The sequence below is a fragment of the Zootoca vivipara genome, chromosome 9 (assembly GCF_963506605.1).
Source record: "Zootoca vivipara chromosome 9, rZooViv1.1, whole genome shotgun sequence".
In the NCBI taxonomy this organism is placed as follows: domain Eukaryota; kingdom Metazoa; phylum Chordata; class Lepidosauria; order Squamata; family Lacertidae; genus Zootoca; species Zootoca vivipara.
The window spans coordinates 18180104-18201705 of NC_083284.1; the positions used below are offsets into that span (position 1 = coordinate 18180104).

The window sequence follows — 21602 nt, forward strand, 5'->3', positions numbered from 1 at the left end:
ATCTTGAAGATTTAAAGGCAGATTTATGTGGATTTAAGGGCTTCTTTAAACTCTTGCCTAGGACTGGCAACCCAGAAGAAACCTTCGAGGATTTTGGGCAGTCGAGCAGCCAACTGCCGTCACGCGGGTGCACCGCGAGGGGCTGCGGAGGCCTGAGCGGGCGGAATTCGTCAGCTGAATATATTGCGAGTTCTGGGGGCAAACTGCGCGGACATCGAAGTGTGTGTGCACGCGCGTTTGAGTGCGCATATATATGCGTGTGTGTATTTTAGTGTGTGCGTGTGTGTGTGTATTTGTTTCTCTCTCTGTATATGTATATATCCCATCACATGTTGGACACGAAGAGCCATGGTGGATCTAAATAAATAAACAAACAACAAAAAGACGGCGAGAGAGAGAGAGAGAGAGAGAGAGAGAGAGAGAGAGAGAGAGAGAGAGAGGAATGCTGGGAAAAACGAATGAAACTCAGTGAGGTCATCACTAGGCGCCGCTTTGGGGTACAATCCTCCCTCCCTTTCTCTTTTCTCAACGCCCCCTCCCCCCCCATCCTCCCGGCTCGCCTCTCTCGCCTTTCTCTCCCCTCCGTCTCTATCGTCCGCCTTGCCGAGGTCGCTGGCTGAGGCCGGCCTTCGCCGTCATTGTCGCCGCCGCCGCCGCCGCCATCCCTCCAGCACAGCCCGCTCTTTTCTCCCCCCCCCCTTTCCCTTTTTGCCGTCGCCGCTGGCCGGTGTCGGCGCTCTGGAAAGGCTCGCGCGCCTCCTCGGAGCGGGGGCGGGGTAAGGAAGAAACACCCGGTGTTGTTGTGAGGGAGGGAGGAAGGGAGGGAAGGAGAGTGAAAGAGGGTGGGGGTGTATGGCGCCGGCCCCCTTTTCTTCCCCCTCCCCCCTTCTCCATCTTTTGTTTGCCTCTCAAGCTATTTGCTCCGCGGTGGGGGGGGGGAGAGCGCGGTGGTTTGTGAGGAACTGTGCATTAATTTGGGGCGGAATGTCTTCCTCATCCTTCCAAGGCGACAAAAGTGGCGTGTTTTTTCCCCCTTCTCGCGAGGGAAGATGGTGGAAGGCAGGACGACTATTGTGGGGGGGGGGGAGAAGAGGAGGAGAGGCCGAGATTTGGAGGGCCGAGCGACGGGGGGGGAGGATGTGTGTGTGCCAACTCTTGGAGCCCGCGAGGCATTGGGGGCCGGTGGGGGGGGTTAAGGCCGGCGGGATTATGTAGGCAGAAGGAAGCGCTGCTGAGCGAGTGTTTGCTTAGAATGGAGGTGGTACCTCTCTTTTAAAAGCTCTACCTCTCTTTCAAATCAGAACCAGTGAAGGCGGTGAGGGTCCTGTGTCTAGAGGCGGTTGGAGGATGGATGGTGGCTGACAGATTGAGGTTGAATCCTGACAAGACAGAAGTACTGTTCTTGGGGGTGGGCAGGTGTGGAGGACTCCCTGTGCCTCTGAAGAACCAGGTGTGCAACCTGGGAGTCATTTTGGACTAACAGCTGGCCATGGAGGCGCAGGTCAATTCTGTGTCCAGGGCAGCTGTCTATCTGGTACGCAGTCTGAGACCCTACCTGCCGGCGGACTATCTTGCCAGAGTGGTGCATGTTCTGGTTATCTCCCGCTTGGACTACTGCAATGCGCTCTACGTGGGGCTACCTTTGAAGGTGACCCAGAAGCTACATCTAATCCAGAATGCGGCAGCTAGACTGGTGACTGGGAGTGGCTGCTGAGACCACATAACACCAGTCCTGAAAGACCTGTACTGTACAGTCATACCTCGGGTTACAGATGCTTCAGGTTGTGCATTTTCGGGTTGCATACTGCGCCAAACCTGGAAGTACCGGAACGGGTTACTTCCGGGTTTCAGCGCATGCACAGAAGCGCCGAATTGCGATCCGTGCATGTGCAGACGTGGCGCTGCGGGTTGCAAACGCTGCGGGTTGCGAGCGTGCCTCCCGCACGGATCATGTTCGCAACCCGAGTGTCCACTGTATTGGCTCCCAGTACGTTTCCGAGCACAATTCAAAGTGTTGGTGCTGACCTTTAAAACCCTAAATGGCCTCGGCCCAGTATACCTGAAGGAGTGTCTTCACCCCCATTGTTCTGCCCGGAAACTGAGATCCAGCACTGAGGGCCTTCTAGTGGTTCCCTCACTGCGAGAAGCAAAGTTACAGTGAACCAGGCAAAGGGCCTTCTCGGTAGTGGTGCCCGCCCTGTGGAACGCCCTCCCATCAGAAACATATCAGCATCATGTTCAACATCCCATCAGATGTCAAAGAAATCTTTCAGACTTTTAGAAGACATCTGAAGGCAGCCCTGTTTAGGGAAGCTTTTAATAAATATTGTTATTATTTTATTATATAAAATATTCAGTGTCCCCCCCTCCCATCCCCACGCTTGCTCTTTATGTCGCTCTGATGTTGCCATGTGAGCAGGCTGCTAAAATAAATGTCAAGGTGTGTGGCAGCTTGAAGAGATCTTGTCTGGCTTAGCATTTGCTTCTATTGCTATTGAGCAGCTTTGGTTGGGATTCCTGCATTGCAAACCGGGAGTGGGTGGTTGGACTAGATGACCCTTGGGGGTCCCTTTTAGGCAGATTTAAACGTCACCCTGATAAAACATGAGGAAATGGCAATTTAAAAGTACCCTGAGATCTACAGGTGGAGGGCGGTATACAAATATAATAAATTTAATAATAAATTTGATAATTATAAATTTGATAATAATAATAATAAACCACAAGTGCCTTAAAACTGCCTCACAGCTGGAACCCAGCATTTAAAAGTCAGTACAGACTAGGACGTTCTCCATTTGTTTTGTTTGACTGCTTTATGTGTTAGGGAGGATGCTGCCCTTCTAGCTGTTCAGAAGCAGTTTAATATTGGTTTAGGACCCTGATAACTCCTTTCAGTAGGCACCCTTAGCTATGTCCTGTAGCTGTAGTGCTTTCACAAAAAAATAACTTTATGCTAATTCTGTGATAACCACGCAATACTTTGGTCTCTGCTTGGAATGAGTGAATAACAAGCTATTGACTCAATCCAGTTGTAGAGTAAAGCCAGTTTATTGGTACCGTGTTTCTCCTAAAATAAGACACGTCTTATATTTATTTTTCCTCCCAAAAAACACACCACGGCTTATTTTCAGGGGATGTCTTTTTTTTTTTTGGTGTCTTTGCGGAGGGGGGGAGAGACGGAGCGAGGCGAAACGGTGTGTGTGTGTGTGCACCTGGGTAAGGAAAAGGGGACTTCTCCCTCGCGCGCACGCACGCACAAGAGCACCAGAAGAGTGCTCTTCGCGCTGCACTGTGCTCCCCGAAGCGGCAGCACGAAGAGCCCGGTGAGAGGCAGCTGCGGCTGCAGGTGAAGCCCGGGATCTGCGTGGGCGACTGGGGGTGAACGCACTGAGCGCTGCGGCGGTAGCGAAGAGGCGCCCGATCAGCTGAGAAGCGGGCTGATCGGGCGCCTCTTCGCCACCGCCGCAGCACTCAGTGCGTTCGCCCCCAGTCGCCCACGCAGATCCCGGGCTTCACCTGCAGCCACAGCTGCCTCTCAACAGGCTCTTCGCGCTGCACTGTGCTCCCCGAAGCGGCAGCGCGAAGAGCCTGTTGAGAGGCAGCTGCGGCTGCAGGTGAAGCCCGGGATCTGCGTGGGCGACTGGGGGCGAACGCACTGAGCGCTGCGGCGGTAGCGAAGAGGCGCCCGATCAGCTGAGAAGCGGGCTGATTGGGCGCTTCTTCGCCACCGCCGCAGCGCTCAGTGCGTTCGCCCCCAGTCGCCCACGCAGATCCCGGGCTTCACCTGCAGCCGCAGCTGCCTCTCAACAGGCTCTTCGCGCTGCACTGTGCTCCCCGAAGCGGCAGCGCGAAGAGCCTGTTGAGAGGCAGCTGCGGCTGCAGGTGAAGCCCGGGATCTGCGTGGGCGACTGGGGGCGAACACACTGAGCGCTGCGGCGGTAGCGAAGAGGCGCCCGATCAGCTGAGAAGCGGGCTGATCGGGCGCTTCTTCGCCACCGCCGCAGCGCTCAGTGCGTTCGCCCCCAGTCGCCCACGCAGATCCCGGGCTTCACCTGCAGCCGCAGCTGCCTCTCAACAGGCTCTTCGCGCTGCACTGTGCTCCCCGAAGCGGCAGCGCGAAGAGCCTGTTGAGAGGCAGCTGCGGCTGCAGGTGAAGCCCGGGATCTGCGTGGGCGACTGGGGGCGAACGCACTGAGCGCTGCGGCGGTAGCGAAGAGGCGCCCGATCAGCTGAGAAGCGGGCTGATCGGGCGCTTCTTCGCCACCGCCGCAGCGCTCAGTGCGTTTGCCCCCAGTCGCCCACGCAGATCCCGGGCTTCACCTGCAGCCGCAGCTGCCTCTCAACAGGCTCTTCACGCTGCGCTGCGCTCCCCGAAGCGGCTCCCACCCCCGGCTTATTTTCGGGGGATGTCTTATATTTATACTACTACTTAAAAGCCTGGCATGGCTTATTTTTGAGGACCGTCTTATTTTAGGAGAAACACGGTATTCCAAGAAGCTGAGGATGATGAGAAAGCAGGGCTGATGATTAGAATGAATGGTGGAAGATTTGTAAATAATACGACTGAACGCAAATAAGAGTTCATTTTCAGTCATTCTTCATTGTGATGAAAATGAAAAATACTGACTTTTCCACCACCATTGTGTTTTCTCAATGTCATCCAGTAATGATTTTGGGTTTTTTTGTTTTTTGTGTGTGCAAAAATTGGAACCCTTGAAGACCCACTGTGATCAGTTTGTTTGCATATTTCAATTATAAAGTTGCTCGCGTATGTGCTGATTTCGATACCATAGATTTGGCATAGTTTGAAATAGATGGGGCTTGAAGACAGTACCACTCTTTGTAAGATTGAGGCCTACCACAAGTTCTAGTGATCATTGCCCTTCCTAGTTACTAAAATTTGTCTGGGCTGGGCTGGAACTATGGATCTTAGATGTGATCACCTTTAGAAACCAAATTTAGACCTAAATGTGGTATAGTTACTGCCCAGTTACCTGCCATTCATGAACAAGATGCTGGAGTGTGTGATGGTTTTTCAACTCTAGGTAGTATTACATGATGCTGATGATACGTTTCAGGCTGATTTGGAAACAGCCTTGATTGCCCTGGTGGATTACTTGCATTGGAGAATGGATTGAGGGGCTGGAGAGTCCCGTCCTATGTGTTATTGATCTCTCAGTGTCTTTCAGTGCTATTGGCCTTGGTATTTTTTGAGCTGTCAGTATGGGTTGGGCTGAGGAGGCGCAGTGTTACTGTGGCTTCCGTCCTTTTTGGAGGATAAGTCTTGAAAATTGATGCTAGGGAGCTTCCACTCTGCTTTATACAGTGGTACCTTGGTTTAAGAACAGCTTAGTTTATGAACAACTTGGATTAAGAATGCTGCAAACCCAGAAGTAGGTGTTTTGCTTTGTGAACTTTGCCTTGGAATAAGAACATGTTTCGATTTCGTGTTTTATGGTTTTAAAGTTACTACTATTGTGAATGTACATGTTGGAAATAATCTTGAGGGGGTTGACCTCAAAAGGTAGCCTACAAATATTTTAGAAAGGTAGGTAATCATTGTATCCTGTGTTTCCATGCTTGTCATAGTAGAGGGAAATCATCTTCTGCAGCCTGCATGGAAGTGCAGGGTATTAGTTGCTTATCAGGTGTGGATTGCCTTCTGCCAAACAGGCTGGTGGAGAAAGCGAAATCCATCCATTCTCTGCCAACCCACTCACATACCTTGGTCACAGCTGAAGCAAATGTGGCACACATTGTATAGTAAAAAGGCACAGGTGAGAGCACATAATCATGCCTGCCATATGGCAGCAATTGTGACAAATTCAAACTATTCTCCCAAGCTCCCTTTAAAGCAGTGTTTCCCAACCAGTGTGCCTCCAGATGTTTTGAGACTACAACTCCCATCATCCCTAGCTAGCAAGACCAGTGGTCAGGAATGATGGGAGTTGTAGTCCCAAAACATCTGGAGGCACACTGGTTGGGAAACACTGCTTTAAAGAAGTAGGGAGGCACTGAAACAGCACTTTGAAGATAAGCACTTTAATATAATAGCCATGCCTCCAGTGGCAAAGTGCCATTTGAATCAAACTTCCTTTTCCTTTAAGGATGGGGGAGGCTGGTTCAAACAGTGCTCTGCTTCTCCCTTAAGCAAGTGTCCCTGCCACCTAGACTGCTCAGCCGTTGCAGCCTGTGTCACTAGCAGATGCATGGATAGGCATGGGTTGGGGAAAACAGCCTGGTGAGCCTAGTTGACCCACAGACTGAAGATTCCCCACACTGATCTATATGAAGCATCTGGGTGAGGTCATCCAGGGATCTGGGGCACAGCATTATCAATATGTGGGTGAATCCCAGCTCTAGTTCTTCTTTTTCATCACAATTGTTGGAGACTGTACAGGTTAGCTTGGAGGCACTCGTTGAGTTGCTTAAGAGCCTTCATGTGTCTTGGAAGTAAGTAGATGACCTGTTCTAGACAGGATTGCACTTTCCTTGAAGTAGCAGGTTTGAAGTCTGGGGATACTCTTAGATCCAGCAGCATCACTTGATGCTGAGATGGCATCAGTGGAATACCACTTCTTTTTCCAGCTGTGGAAACCTGCCAAAGCCCCAGAGTAGAGGTAACTGTGGTTCCTTTTCTGTGCTGGCACTCTGGTTATGGAACTCCCCCAGGTCAGAAATGTGGTTGATGTCTACATTGACAATAGCTGAAGATACATTTGTTCACCAAGGCATTTGGGAGTAGTTAATCAGTGTTGCCAATTTAATTGGGGACTGCTTTCTCCTCTTTTGTACATGGCCTAACTTTTTACTGTGTGTTTTATAGTTTCAATAAATCTTAAGTTTTATAGGTGTAAACTACCCTGAGGTTATTCATGACCCAAGGCAGTATAGAAATTTATTGAATGAATGAATGCCTACAAATAAGGATCTTCAATTGTATTTTCTTGCTTTATCATGTATCTTCCACCTCACCCTTGGGGTTTTGTTTTGTTTTTAAATCTCTAGCTACTCTTCATTTATATGGTGCTATCGTAATCCCGAGGGATTTTAAATTGAACTCCATAATCTGTGACAGAAGGGGAAGGCCAATCATGAGTCTGCTTAACCTGGACCGCTTTCGCTTTGGAAGGAAGACATGTGTGGCAGAAGAGAGTGCCCCTTCCCCTGGCCTTTCTGCGGATCAGGAGGAGGCTTCTTCTACTTCTTTGGATGCAGTAGATAAGGATACCACATGTTCTTCTCCTTCAAAAGATGGCGCTGCATCTGTTGGCGAAGAAAATGACAGTGTTCCTGATCACATTAGTAAGCCAGCCAGCCCAGCATCTGATGTGTCTGAGAAAACTGGTGAGTTCTCATACATGTTATTTATAAATGAAGGGAAAGTTTATATACAACCAGCTTTGATTTAGTCTACAGTACTCGTGCTGATAGCTTAGTGTTTGATCTTCACTCACACAACTGAATGAAGTTTTGATAGCAATGTGGTGGCTGTATCTTGTTATATCTTTTACAGCTCTAATTTCTAGAGCATTATTTGAATTCCTCTGGTTATGTGCAGAGTATTCCTGTGGGCTGACTAGACATTCATTTTCTCTGGTATCAAATATCATGTTCTCAAAAGCATTTAGGAAATCTGGGTTAATTAAGAACTTGCAAGAAAATCCCATAGGGCTTGACCCTCATAACTTAACATTCAGACTGCTTTGCCAACATCTTGATCCATTGAAGTTGTTTTGGTAGGAAAACAAAGCAGACAATCCTTTGATATTTTCTACATGGGAACATAAGCATTCACTGTTGCTATTACTATTGTACAATGGCTTTTGAAAGCCATTTTTATTGGTCAGTGATAATGTCATTTCTCCCATCACCCATTCCCTGAGCAGAGGGTACCACAATAAGAGCCATGTATGGTTGTATAGATAATTGCTTAGTCCTGTGCTAAGGAAAGAAATCTAATCAAGATGAAAATCTTTTTTACCCCTCCCCAAAATATGAGAGAAAACTTTAGCTAGAGGTTAATATTAACATGGGATAATAAGCTGTTGCATATAACGGACAATTTTCACGTTCATAGGTAAAGTATGCACTTAAGGTTTTGTTTTTTTAAAATGCAGTAGATCTTTTTGAAAAAAGGAAACTTATAAATGGATTTAAATCTGTCTCCATAGAAACTGCACAAATAGGGATGGTGTGTCCCAGTACCTAATCTCTCTTAGCAGAATCTGGTCTGCTATTATACGGTAAAAAATATGAGGGGAGCAACCAATACAATGGGGGAAGAGAATAATATCCAATGAGGAGCAATATAATGAATGGTTTTATTAACTGAATTAGTTCACCACATCTATCCCTTGTACCTTTAGCTATTATCTCTCTCCCTCCCCCCCTCCAATTGCAAAAATCTAGATTGTAAACTCTTTTCGGGAGGGGGTGCTTTATTTATAAAGAAATAAAATGATTATTTTTTATGGATGAGTAGGAACATTTCCCCACTAAATGTAGAATGAGTTTGTTATGGGAATTACTTCAAGTGCCTATAGGTAATAATTGTATAGTCATACAGTGGTGCCTCGCTTAACGAATGCCCTGTAAGACGAATTTTTCGCTAGACGAATGGATTTTGCGATCGGAGGTTGCCTCGTAAGATGACGAGGTTTTCTACCGTATGGCTTCATCTTGCGAAGCGTGGCCATAGAAAAATGAACCTCCGACTGCAAAGTCCAGCGTGCAGCGAAAAATTGCCAGGGCTTTTTGCCGCCTGCCTTCCCCTTGGCTTGGTCTCTGGTTCCTCTGCCCCTTCGAAATCCAGCTTGCACTTCTGGGAGTTCTCGGTCTACATAGTGCCTAAGCCTGCCTTGTAGAATTTTAAGCATAACCTTGCTAGCATGTAAAATGAGTGCAATTGTGCGGTAGTTGGAGCATTCTTTGGCACTGCCCTTCTTTGGAATTGGGATGTAGACTGATCTTCTCCAATCCTCTGGCCATTGCTTAGTTTTCCAAACTTGCTGGCATATTGGGTGTAGCACCTTAACAGCATCATCTTTTAAAATTTTAAATAGTTCAGCTGGAATATCATCACTTCCACTGGCCTTGTTATTAGCAATGCTTTCTAAGGCCCATTTGACTTCACTCTCCAAGATGTCTGGCTCAAGGTCAGCAAGCACACTACCTGGGGTGTACAAGACCTCCATATCTTTCTGGTATAATTCCTCTGTGTATTCTTGCCAGCTCTTCTTGATGTCTTCTGCTTCTGTTAGGTCTTTACCACTTTTGTCCTTTATTATGGTAATCTTTGTACGAAATGTTCCTTTCATATCTCCAATTTTCTTGAACAGATCTCTGGTTTTCCCCATTCTATTGTTTTCCTCTATTTCTTTGCATTGCTCATTTAAGAAGGCCCTCTTAGAATCATAGAATCATAGAGTTGGAAGAGACCACAAGGGCCATCCAGTCCAACTCCCTGCCAAGCAGGAAACACCATCAAAGCATTCTTGACATATGCCTGTCAAGCCTCTGCTTAAAGACCTCCAAAGAAGGAGACTCCACCACACTCCTTGGTAGCAAATTCCACTGCCGAACAGCTCTTATTGTCAGGAAGTTCTTCCTAATGTTTAGGTGGAATCTTGTCTCTCCTTGCTATTTTTTGGAAATCTGCATTCAGTTTCCTGTATCTTTCTCTATCTCCCTTGCATTTCGCTTGCCTCCTCTCCCCTGCTATTTGTAAGGCCTCGTTGTACAGCCATTTTGCTTTCTTGCATTTCCTTTTCCTTGGGATGGTTTTCGTTGCTGCCTCCTGTATAATGTTACGAGCCTCCATCCATAGTTCTTCAGGCACTCTGTCCACCAAATCTAAATCCTTAAACCTGTTCCTCACTTCCACTGTGTATTCATAAGGGATTTGATTTAGATTGTATCTTACTGGCCCAGTGGTTTTTCCTACTTTGCGCTGACAAAAAGAGAAGAGGCAGCAGCTTGACACCAATGAAATACACAAAACTGTATCTCTGCGCTGATCCAGGTCACAAAGCCATGAGGGAGCCATTCTCCCTGGCGGGGAGCAGCCCCCTCCCGAGCGCGCTTCTTTGCGTTCATATGGTCACTGCATACAGTGGGGATGCGGCCGTTTTTGAGCTCCCCCCACCGTATGCGGTGACTGCAGATTCTTGGACCCGGCGTATAAGACGGGCCCCCAACTTTTGAAAAAAAATTCCTGGGTTCAAAAGCCGTCTAATACGCCAGTATATACGGTATCTAATTAATTTGGTGTAATCAACGTGGCCACTTCTGATGAAACCTCAGTCATAGTAAGACTTGTACTCTTGTTTTTCTGTAACATGTGTCCTTTTTATCCTTTAAAATGCTTTGACAGATGATTCCAGTGTTCCAGAAACCCCTGAAGCAAAAAGGACAACACAATCATCTTTCTTTAAGTGTCAGAAAGATGTTATTGAATTGTCATCAGAAAGTGAAGAAGAGGAAGTGGCACCAAAATACTCCCGTCTAAAGCAATTTGCTGCTCCCAGGAAGGATGTGATTGTTATGTAAGTCTTCGTAATGCCTGTTTATTTATACATATAAATTCCCTTATTGATACTCATAAATTGATATTAAGTCCATATTTCTGATTACTACTTTCTTACAAGAAAATATTGGGGAGGGGGGTTTGGTATAAAAACAATAAAGCTTGTTATCATTAACTCCATGAAAGCTCCTGAATAGGTTTCATTTCATTGCATGTTTAATTTGTATACCGCCTTTCTGTATTGCTATACACAAGGCAGTTTACAAGCCAAAGAAGCAACAAATATACAAAATATGTCTTACGACCGTCTGATCCAACACATATGTCATAATAAGAAATATGGCTTAAAATAAACAGCTTTATCAAACAGCATGAAACTATTAATCCCATGGTCATGGGTTTGAGCCCCACATTGGGCCGAAGAGTCCTGTGTCGCACAGGGTTGGACTAGATGACACTGGAGAGCCAGTGTGTTATAGTGGTTAAGAGCGGTAGACTTGTAATCTGGGGAACTAGGTTCGTGTCTCTACTCCTCCACATGCAGCTGCTGGGTGACCTTGGGCTAGTCACACTTCTCTGAATTCTCTCAGCCCCACTCACCTCACAGAGTGTTTGTTGTGGGGGAAGAAGGGAAATGAGATTGTTAGCCGCTTTGAGACCCCTTAGGGTAGTGATAAAGCGGGATATCAATTCCAAACTACTCCTCCTCCTCCTCCTCTTCCTCCTCCTCCTCCTCCTCCTCTTCTTCTTCCTTCCGACTCTGTTATTCTATTCTATTCTATAATAAAGCAATATTCAGTAATCCATTAGAATCTAATTGTGCACAATAAAATTGACTCTCAAAATACCAGCAAATAATTAAACAGAAATTCACTCTCAGCAATAACAATGTATCCTTACTAAATTATAATCTATAAAAATAACTGCAAAATTACAATACATAGAAATACCACAATACAGTTTAAAAGAATTAAGTAACAAGGTTACATAACTTGTAAAGTGATTAATCCCCCCCTCCGGCACCAGCTCCTCTTATTGCTTTGCTGATCTTCAAGCCATGACCTGGGGGCGGGGAAGCTGTTGGACAGCTGAACTTAATTGAGGATGGAGGAGGGGAGGGTCTTTTGCTCTTCTTCACACTTCTAGCCAAAGGAGCTGGCAGGGCACTGAGGTAGCTCTTAAAGTGAGATGGAGTAGCAAGGTGTTATGACTACTCACATCTCCATGCCTCTGGGGAGCAACCACGTATAAGCTAGCCTTACAGGTTACTATGACGTTGAGAATTCTGGTGCCTTGGAACTGAAGCCCTGAGGGAAGGCAGTAGTGGGCAGGACGAAGTAATAAGTAAATCAATCAATCCATCAAGGCTTTTGCCCTGGGTGGCACTGATTATTCAACAGTGAAGGAGTAACTCACTCCTAGGTTAGAACTATCCACTGAAGAAAATGAATGTTCATAGTAAGTCCAAAATTCATTCCATTTTCACCAAGTTTACCATTTCATTAGCCAAAGACTGTAGGCCTGGGAACATATATTATTTATTTATTAAATTGGTATGCCACCATAGGTCTCAGGGCAGTTCACAGCATAAAAATACAAGATAAAAGAAAGAAAACACATAATAAAAACATACAGTAAATAAAATAATCACCACCTCCCACACAAGCATAATGGCAAACTGCCCAGTCAAAAGGGTTGGTTGGATTGTAATATTAAGTACTGCAACATTACTATTTAACATATATTCAATAAGGCCATAGAGTTAAAAATAGGTGAATCTCAGTTATTGAAAGAAGAAGAAGAGGAGTAGGAGTAGGAGTTTGGATTTAATATCCTACTTTATCACTACCCAAAGGAGTCTGAAAGCAGCTAACATTCTCCTTTCCCTTCCTCCCCCACAACAAACACTCTGTGAGGTGAGTGGGGCTGAGAGACTTCAGAGAAGTGTGACTAGCCCAAGGTCACCCAGCAGCTGCATGTGGAGGAGTGGAGACCGAACCCGGTTCCCCAGATTACGAGTCTACTGCTCTTAACCACTACACCACACTGGCAGCACACAATGAAGCATTGTTCATTTTAGCATCTCTCCTGATTATAGATGCATGCCTCCTTCAATCTGAATATTAAATGCATCCGTTGTTTTTAACTATGAAAAATAATTCTTAATATCTGTCGGGGTTGTTGTGGCTACTCTCAAATAAAGACGCTCCAGTCCACTCTGTCTTTCAGAGTTTTTCCAGTAGCACCTTAGAGACCAACTAAGTTTATCATAGGTATGAGCTTTCGTGTGCAGACCAACACGGCTACCTACCTGTAACTAGTTTCAGAGTTTTATTGTGCATATTATTTACAGTGCAGAGATATCAGAAAACATGACTGCCTAGTCTGATTCAGAACCCGGCAATGGCTTTCTTCGTGTCTTGGACCAGCATAAAAGCCTGGGCACCCCAAAGCACCTCCCCCTAGCCCTGCGTGTCGGCGCCCGCCTCAATTCAGGTGCCAGAATGGGCTGCGTTCCTTCTCCCGTCCTTCGGCTGGAGCATTGCAGAGGCTCCAGGACCTCGCTGCACTGTCCTTCCCCCTCTGGCCAGCTGGGTTGGTGCCTAGGCTCTGACACGTCGCTCTCCAACCCGCTCCATTCCTCATTCCCTCCTCCTGACCCGCTGCTTGTGCTGTCACTGGGCGAAGTGCTGGTCAGGATGACTGGGGGAGGGTCCCTGTAAGGAGTCCCATTATGACAGTATCATTTAATGACAGTATCATTAAATAAATTCTCAAAAAATACTTCTTTATATGGTACATGGAGCATTTTTTATTGTTTCCATAGCACTTTATTTAATTATATACTTATTTTTTATGATCTTTAATTACACAACATCTTCAAGAAAAAGATATTATAAATGACAACAACTTGATAATTAGATGAGCATTTTAACATGCCCTCAGGCATTCAGTTTTATAAAAAGATTTGGAAGATAATGTATTATGAGTTAAGTTTTCAAATACTTGAATGGAGTTTTGAAACTACTTTTTATCCCTTTAAGTAATGCATTTAATTCGTTTTCCCAAGGCAACTCTAAGGCAAATTAACAAGTATTTAACACCTCTTGAAAAGGGCTGCTTCATATCACTGTGGTCAGGCTTTGTGGTTCAAAATCAACTTCCTAGCTGAGTGTGTAAACTAGATGGTATTTGACAGGGCCTTATTTCTCTGTGTTAATTCTGTTAGTGCTCAAGTGTACTGGAGTTACTCTTGTAAAGTATTTGCTATGCTCATGAGATAGAGAAAATGAACTTCTCAGTCAATACCTAGGCCTTCCTAGCGTGTTCAGAACCTGTTTTTGTTGAAAAAAGGAACTAACCTTATCTTTGTAAATAGCCAGGCACTTACGGTCATTAAGTGGAAGCTACTTATGGAAGCATTAGGTGCTTCCAGCCCATATAATTATTGTCAGCCCACAGAAGCATCTCTTTTGTTGATCAGAGTCTTCTCAGTCTATGCAGGGTAGCCAGTGTGATGCTGTTGATCTCCCAGTTTCCATTAGCCCTGGCCAAATTTGTTCAGGGATGATGGGAATTATAGTCTATAACAGGCATCCCCAAACTTCGGTCCTCCAGATGTTTTGGACTACAATTCCCATCTTCCCCAACCACTGGTCCTGTTAGCTAGGGATCATGGGAGTTGTAGGCCAAAACATCTGGAGGGCCGCAGTTTGGGGATGCCTGGTCTATAACAACATCTGGTCAATACCACATTGGATATTCATGCACAACCACTTTTGTGTGTGCGACATATGCATATACATATTGTCTAGGAATTCTTGTAGCAACTGTGTTGTACAACCTATGTGATTTTTAAGAGCTTCACTGTGTACTTATGAAATCTTATAAGCTATCCACACACTCTCTTGAATAGATGTAACCTTAAAAGCTAGTAGGGTTGGAATACAGAAACATTGGCACAGAACAATGTAGTATATAGGTAAATTAGTTTTGACAATATTTTTGAGGTTTCTTAGATGTAACTCAGAATGTTTAGGGATGGGGAATGTTGCATGGGGTAACTCCGGCAATTTTCTTGAAAGCTACTTTGACATCAGAAAGGCATAATCTTAGAAAATTAGGTTTAAGCTTCTTACAGAGAAAATGTTGCATCTGCTGCAGCAGAATACCTCAGACAGGAATGTAGATAAATTCCCTAGACAGAAATGTAGTCTATAAACAGCTCCTGTGTTGGGCAAGATTGAGAGCCAGTGTGGTGCAGTGGTTAAGAGCGGTAGGCTCGTAATCTGTTCATGTCTCTGCTCCTCCACATGCAGCTGCTGGGTGACCTTGGGCTAGTCACACTTCTCTGAAGTCTTTCAGCCCCACTCACCTCACAGAGTGTTTGTTGTGGGGGAAGAAGGGAAAGGAGATTGTAAGCTGCTTTGAGACTCCTTCGGGTAGTGATAAAGCGGGATATCAAATCCAAACTACTACTACTACTCCTCCTCCTCTTCTTCTTCTTCTTCTTCTTCTTCTTCTTCTTCTTCTTCTTCTTCTTCTTCTTCTTCTTCTTCTTCTTCTTCTTCTTCTTCTTCTTCTAAGGCTAGAGCTAATTGCTTGCTTTCCCAAGGCTCTTAACAGGGCGGTTGTTTTAAAAAGTTATATTCCAAAGGAGTAGCCCTATCAGTTTTTTTGCATAAAAAGCAATAAAGAGTGTTGTGCACCTTAAAGACCAGTTTTAAGATGGTATAACCATTCAGAGATTACAGTTCACTTAATCAGATGTGTCCATGAAATCCTATGACATAGTAAATTTGCTGTTATTCCTACAAGTGCTACTCCAGTTTATATATTTATAGAAAATGAAATACTTGACTAAAATGCTTGACTAAAATGGTTTAAATATTTTTACCATACACGACAGCTCAGAGCCTTCAGAAAGTGAAGAGGATGAAGACAAGCCATCAAAATCTGTTAAGGAAGATGAAGAAGAGGAGGAAGAGGAAGAGGATCTGAACTATTGCAAACTCCAAACACTAAAGGAACTCTTTCCACAAAAAAGTGACGAAGAGCTATTACTGGTACAGTAATATACTTTTGAATGGTTAGCTAATTTGAAAGGAGCACCAGTCATAAAATATTGTGAAGAATTACAATATTTAGTCTTAAAGCAGTGTTAGTGTACACTTGGAAGTGAGCTACTCAGTCTCACCTTCTCGCTCATTCTCTCACACACTGTGACTCAGGGAGTTCCATTTTCAAATCTTGCATTTGCCGCGAACAGAGTAGGTGATCTTGGATAGGCAACTCTTCTCCATATAGTGGCCTGAGAACTTAGTCTCATATACTATCTACCTTTCATGAGTTCATTTGTTTTATGTATACTCTTGCCATTTTGTCCTATAAAGTGTGATTCCCCCCATGGCACATAAAAATGATTAGAAATGCAATCCATAAAAGAATAGCTTAAGTAAATGTTATTTAAGTAGAAGCTTAAAGACTTGCTGAGGTGGTCCACGGGAAGCTTTGAAACTCATAGCAGCATATAACACTAAATAGTGCCAGTGAAAGAATTGTAGGGTGGGCGTGTAGAGTGTAGCAGCTTCCTGAGAATCTCTGCTTTCCCTCTTAAACAAGTTTTTGAGCCACTGTGACTGTGAGGATACAGTTGAAATAATGTGGGCAATGTCTCCCTATCAGCTCAGAAGGCAGATGAATTAAAATTTCCGGTGGACTACAGTGTATTGCATAACTCCTCTCCCTTTATCAGTAGCAAGTTTTCCCTATTTGCATAAATTGTATGGATTGCAGAATTCATATTTTTTGGGTGGATAATTTGAATACAAAAGAACTTTCAAAAACCATGCATAGGATTTCACTGTAAATTCTTCAGAATATAATTGAAATTCCTCTAATTTTAATAAAGAAATGTTTGTTGACTTTTTTTGTCCTTTCTCTCTCTCTAGCTGATAGCATCAACTGCTACAATGGATGAAGCTATAGCTGCTGGCTTGAAGTTGAATGAGGAAGGTAAGAAGTACTTTCTGTTAATAGTTTCCAAGCAATTTTTTACCTGGCGCTTTAGCATTGGCTGGCACAAAAAAATGTTATGCAATTCCTTTTTGTTTTAACCACTCTAAATAATTTTATGTCATCTGCAAATATGGACACCCAACTGGTTACCCTTAACGTTGCAAAGCACTGGTACCCATATGGATCATATGCTTCATTGCTGATTTCTAAATTCAGATATAATTCCATCTACAAAGCATTTCTATGCCTAATTTTGCATATGTTCACATGAATATTGGTTGAGTTCCATTTTGTGTACTCCATCTGCTTCAAATTATCAGGATCAGTTTGAATGCTAGGTATTGGCAAATGCAGTGGTGATCTCACTTGTGAAAGCATACAGATAAGTTGGTATCATCTGTGGAAGCCAGTTCTACTGAAGTTAAGGGGACTTGCAACACACTCTTGCACATATTAACTCAGAAGAAAGAATTAACTACATAGTATTGTCTTGGATTTTGGGTACAAATTATTTCAACTGTACATCTCTTGCATGTCCCAAAATGGCATTTCTTTCTTTCTTTCTTTCTTTCTTTCTTTCTTTCTTTCTTTCTTTCTTTCTTTCTGCCCCTTGGCTTCCCCTTCCATCCAATTTCAATTTTAATTTTTTTAAAAACTGAAATTTTACATATTTTTATAGCTTCTCAAATGTATATCTCTTTTAACAGCAAACTTTTTTGAAAAACATTTCAGCTAGTCGTCCTGTGTATAAAATAATAGACATGAAGAAACATGCCTGAACATAAGAGCATGGTTCCTTTGATTCTGAGCAAGTTTTAAAAGAAGGAGGAATTTCTGAACATCTGCTATTTTTTTTTTGTCTCAATGGGTTGGGGTGGGGGGGTGGGTAGGAGGAAAAAAACCAGGCAAAAAATTATTTATTTTATTTCTTATGAACCGCCAACTCATAACAAAAATGGCAGTATACAATAAAATTTATACATTTTTTACTGTTTGGTTAATTTGAAGTGAAAAGCTGGTTTAGGTTTTGATTAAAGGGCATTTAGATTAATTGCTAAGCAACAAAGTGCTTTGATACTGGACTGCAAGAAGTTGCCGATTTTTAAAAAAATCCCCTTTTTAATTTCAAAAGGCAGCTCTCGCAAAAGGAAACTTGAGGAAAGTACCAATGATGGTACTGAAGATGAGGATGACCAAAATACAAAAAAGAAAAGGCTTGATCCTGTAAGTAGCTGGTTGTATCTTCCTTTACATACAGAACCCCCCAATTAGCACTTATTGAGTAAACACCTTGTTAAGATTTTCCATGTGTGCTTAGTTCCTGAGCTAATTATTTGTGAGATGAGTGCTAGAGCATTGGAAATTAAACGTTCTCCTAATCATATCTCTTTCATACACTGAATTTTCTGTATTTAATGCATGACTTGGTAGCCACATGTCTGAGTTAGTTCACAGGAGGGAAATCACAGACGTTTGGGCAGCTCCATTTTGTGTGACCTCTGACCGCTTTCTTTCAAAATACACAGATGAAGTTTTCAAACCTTAAGTGTGCTGCAAAAAATCTAGGTGAAGACATTAATCCATATCTGGCTACAATAAGTGCAGCTGATAAATCTGGAGGTTTAGCTGTATCTGCTACACCAGGGATAGGGAACCCCTTTTCAGTCTGAGGACCATGTTACTTAATGGGTAGCCTGCCAGGGGTCACATTCTGGTAATTGAGGAAAAGTGAGCAGTGCAACAAGTGTGAATGTTTAACATTTGTACAGTAGGCAATGTCCTACAAACACTCACACACTCTTCTCTATTCTCTACCCAGGCAAGTAAAAGGCATTATCAGATTTGAAGGACATTTCCAACCATGCAAACACTTGAAGGAGGGTGTGAAGCAGGACTAGGCAGGGGTGTGGCCTGGGGGTGAGATTGGGGCAGAGTTGTGAAGGACAGATAGGAAGGCTTGCAGGCCTGAGGTTCCTCACCCATGGACCACACACAATTGTGGTTCCTTCAAGTTACCTTTTTCATTCATGGGCAAGTGTGTTGTCTAGTCAGTGGTATAGGATAAGTAAAAAATAAATGAATCATTTCTGAACTGTAGTTGCAGACTCCTGAGAATCAATGGGAAAAGCGTGAAAATCTAGTATGCAAACTGCACAAAGAATTTCCCAGCTTGGATAAAGAGGTATGTTTCATTCAGCCAAGTATGTGTTGTATATAACCCTCATACAAAAATTAATCCACGTTCTAGTTACTGTTATTAGCTCTCTTCCCTTTGCATAGGAGTTTGGAATTGCGTAAAAAAGATGAAGTGACTTGATCACGTCAAAATGCCTGCCAGTCACGAACTTTTTTTTTAGGATATTACATTCCATTCTCCCCCATCCCCAGTTTTCCATTATCCTCCCTTCCTTCAGATATTCAGTGCTCATCAACCCTCCCTTTAAGCCAGTGATGGCCAAACTTAGCCCTCCAGCTGTTGTGGGACTACATTTTCCATCATCCCTAACCACTGGTCCTGTTAGCTAGGGATGATGGGAGTTGTAGTCCCAAAACAGCTGGAGGGTCAAGTTTGGCCATCACTGCTTTAAGCTTTTCTAAAGTCTTTCGTACCTCTGCCAAGAATGGGATTACCTCAAGCCTGCTAAAACCTTCTTCTACGTGAATGGTGTCATATTGGCTACATAAGGATAGTCTTCTTTGTTTTAATCTGCATAGATGTTTGTCTAGTTGTGATAATGCATTGATATTCATAGGCTGTTAATTCTGTGACTACATAGGATTTCTGATGACTTTTTCTTAAATAGGAGCTGAGAGATGTACTTCGGGAACACAACTGGATATTTCAGGAAGCTTTTGAATCTTTAAAAGTATTCATGGAAGATCATGAGGGTAATTTCATTTTCATATATATATATACACACACCCATATAGGCTTTATCCATCCCAAGGAGTTACATGTCCTGTTGTAAGTAATATGTGAAATATTTTCAAGTGGAAAAAATGACCATGTCAGATGCTGATATAAGAATATAGCTTTTACTATCTATGATTCTGTGATGGAGTAAAAGTTGAGGAACTCGTAAGTGATGTAAGGCTTGTGGAGCCATTGTGGGCAGAACTATTGCAATGTATTTTCAACCCTGCAATCTCTTACCATTTGGTGAGAGCCTTGTGGATGCATGCCTAAGGTCTTCCTAGACCAGGCATCCCCACACTCAGCCCTCCAAATGTTTTGGGACTACAATTTCCATCATCCCTGGCCACTGGTCCTGTTAGCTAGGGATGGTGGGAGTTGTAGTCTCAAAACATCTGGAGGGCCGAGTTTGGGGATGCCTGTCCTAGACAGACTCATGTCAAACAACATTCTGAAATGTCCTCTGACTTCCCACAAATAACTTCAGGAGAGGCTTTAGTGACGGAGGTTCTGCTATGCAACGAAGAGCCCAAAATGATATGAGCAGAGAAGCAACTTAGCAGCGTTGCTCTCTGTCCCTGCCATTCCTTCTGTTTCTTTCCCTTTCTTCATGTTTTCCTCCCCAACTAGGGATCTAAGATTGGGAAGGTTCACAGCTCAATGCCAGCACACATGGTTTTCATATAGAAGGTCCCAGGTTCAATTCCTAGCATCTTCAGGTAGGGAATAGAAAATATTCCTGTCTCTGGAGGGCTGCTGCCAGCCAGTGTAGACTGTACTGAGCTAGATGGACCAGTGGTCTGACTTACTATCAGGCAGTAACCTATGTCCCTAAGAGTGGAGCTGCAGTGTAAGCATTCTGCGTATTTCAACTAGCCACCTTCATCCTGCTTTAATGTCAATGTACTGCTGCTATTACAATTAAAATATTTTAGATTGTAAACCGATGGAAGGAGCCGGTCTAATTCTTTGTAGAATACTTGATAGAGACTGCCATACCGCACTGCCAAGAAGGACGCAACATTTTTCATATCCTCCCTTTCTTGATTGTTACTAAGCACTACTTCTGACATTCAGATGTACTGTTTCCTGAACTTTCAAGTCAGTTTTGTTGGTGATCGCTGATGCCATTTAAGTAGATTTTCATATGCCTGCTAGAGAGCTGGCATATACTGCTGCTGCCACCAGCTTCCTCCCAGCCTTTTGGTTCTACCAATATATTCTCTGCTTGACTTTTTTTAAAAAAACAACACCATCAGCAAATCAAATTGCTAGAAAAGCAACAACAATAAAAATGACTGCAATTTGTTGTTTGTTGTAGAATATGCTTTGCAGTTACCAGTTGAATGAGAGGGGTTTTTTTGTCGGATTTTGTGTTCAAAGCTGATTATTTTAGTTTGGGGGGCATCTTTAAAAATAGTACAGTGATTTCATAATGACCTCTGTTTATTGACTTCTGCTCCATTTACACAATGGGGTTTTCCTTCCCTCCCCTTCAGACTCCAATAATAATAATAATAATAATAATAATAATAATAATAATAATAATAATAATAATTTATTTATACCCCACCCATCTGGCTGGGTTTCCCCAGCCACTCTGGGCGGCTTCCAAACATCATTCCAACAAAATATTTAAAATACAATAAAACATCAAACATTAAAAACTTCCCTAAACAAGGCTGCCTTCAGATGTCTTCAAGTCAGATAGTTGTTTATTTCCTTGACAACTGATGGGAGGGCATTCCACAAGCTGGGTAAAACTACTGAAAAGGCCCTCTGCCTGGTTCCCTGTAACCTCACTTCTCACTGTGAGGGAACCGCCAGAAGGCCCTCAGAGCTGGACCTCAGTGTCCAGGCTGAATGATGCGGGTGGAGACACTCCTTCAGGTATATTGGGCTGAGGCCATTTAGGGCATTAAAGGTCAGCACCAACATTTTGAATTGTGCTCAGAAACGTGCTGGGAGCCAATGTAGGTCTTTCAGGACCGGTGTTAATGTGTTTTGGGCATGGGAAGCTGTGCAGGAAGGCTTGTGTGGCAAGGGTACCTTCTGTTTGAGAAGGACCTTATATACATGTGCAAGTACTTTCATGCATGCCTCTCCTCTCCCTGCCCTGTGTTAGAGGTAGTTCCCGAAGTT

At 43.7% G+C, this 21602-nt stretch overlaps 1 protein-coding gene across 4 annotated transcripts in view; it reads left to right on the plus strand.

The window, feature by feature from the left end:
- The first annotated feature begins 546 nt into the window (after positions 1 to 546).
- SMARCAD1 (SWI/SNF-related, matrix-associated actin-dependent regulator of chromatin, subfamily a, containing DEAD/H box 1) overlaps positions 547 to 21602 on the plus strand; it is a 51566-nt gene continuing 30510 nt past the window's right edge. The window contains exons 1-8 of one of the 4 annotated variants that reach the window (XM_035112283.2): positions 547 to 776; positions 7009 to 7347; positions 10376 to 10547; positions 15438 to 15594; positions 16480 to 16543; positions 17679 to 17770; positions 18645 to 18728; positions 19351 to 19435. In XM_035112283.2, the coding sequence (XP_034968174.1) occupies positions 7095 to 7347; positions 10376 to 10547; positions 15438 to 15594; positions 16480 to 16543; positions 17679 to 17770; positions 18645 to 18728; positions 19351 to 19435 (907 nt within the window). In that variant the 5' untranslated portion in view covers positions 547 to 776; positions 7009 to 7094. Of the gene's footprint in view, positions 777 to 4466; positions 5778 to 5960; positions 7348 to 10375; positions 10548 to 15437; positions 15595 to 16479; positions 16544 to 17678; positions 17771 to 18644; positions 18729 to 19350; positions 19436 to 21602 lie in introns of those variants that run through there. The other 3 variants (XM_035112284.2, XM_035112285.2, XM_035112281.2) reach the window with 3 other exon arrangements.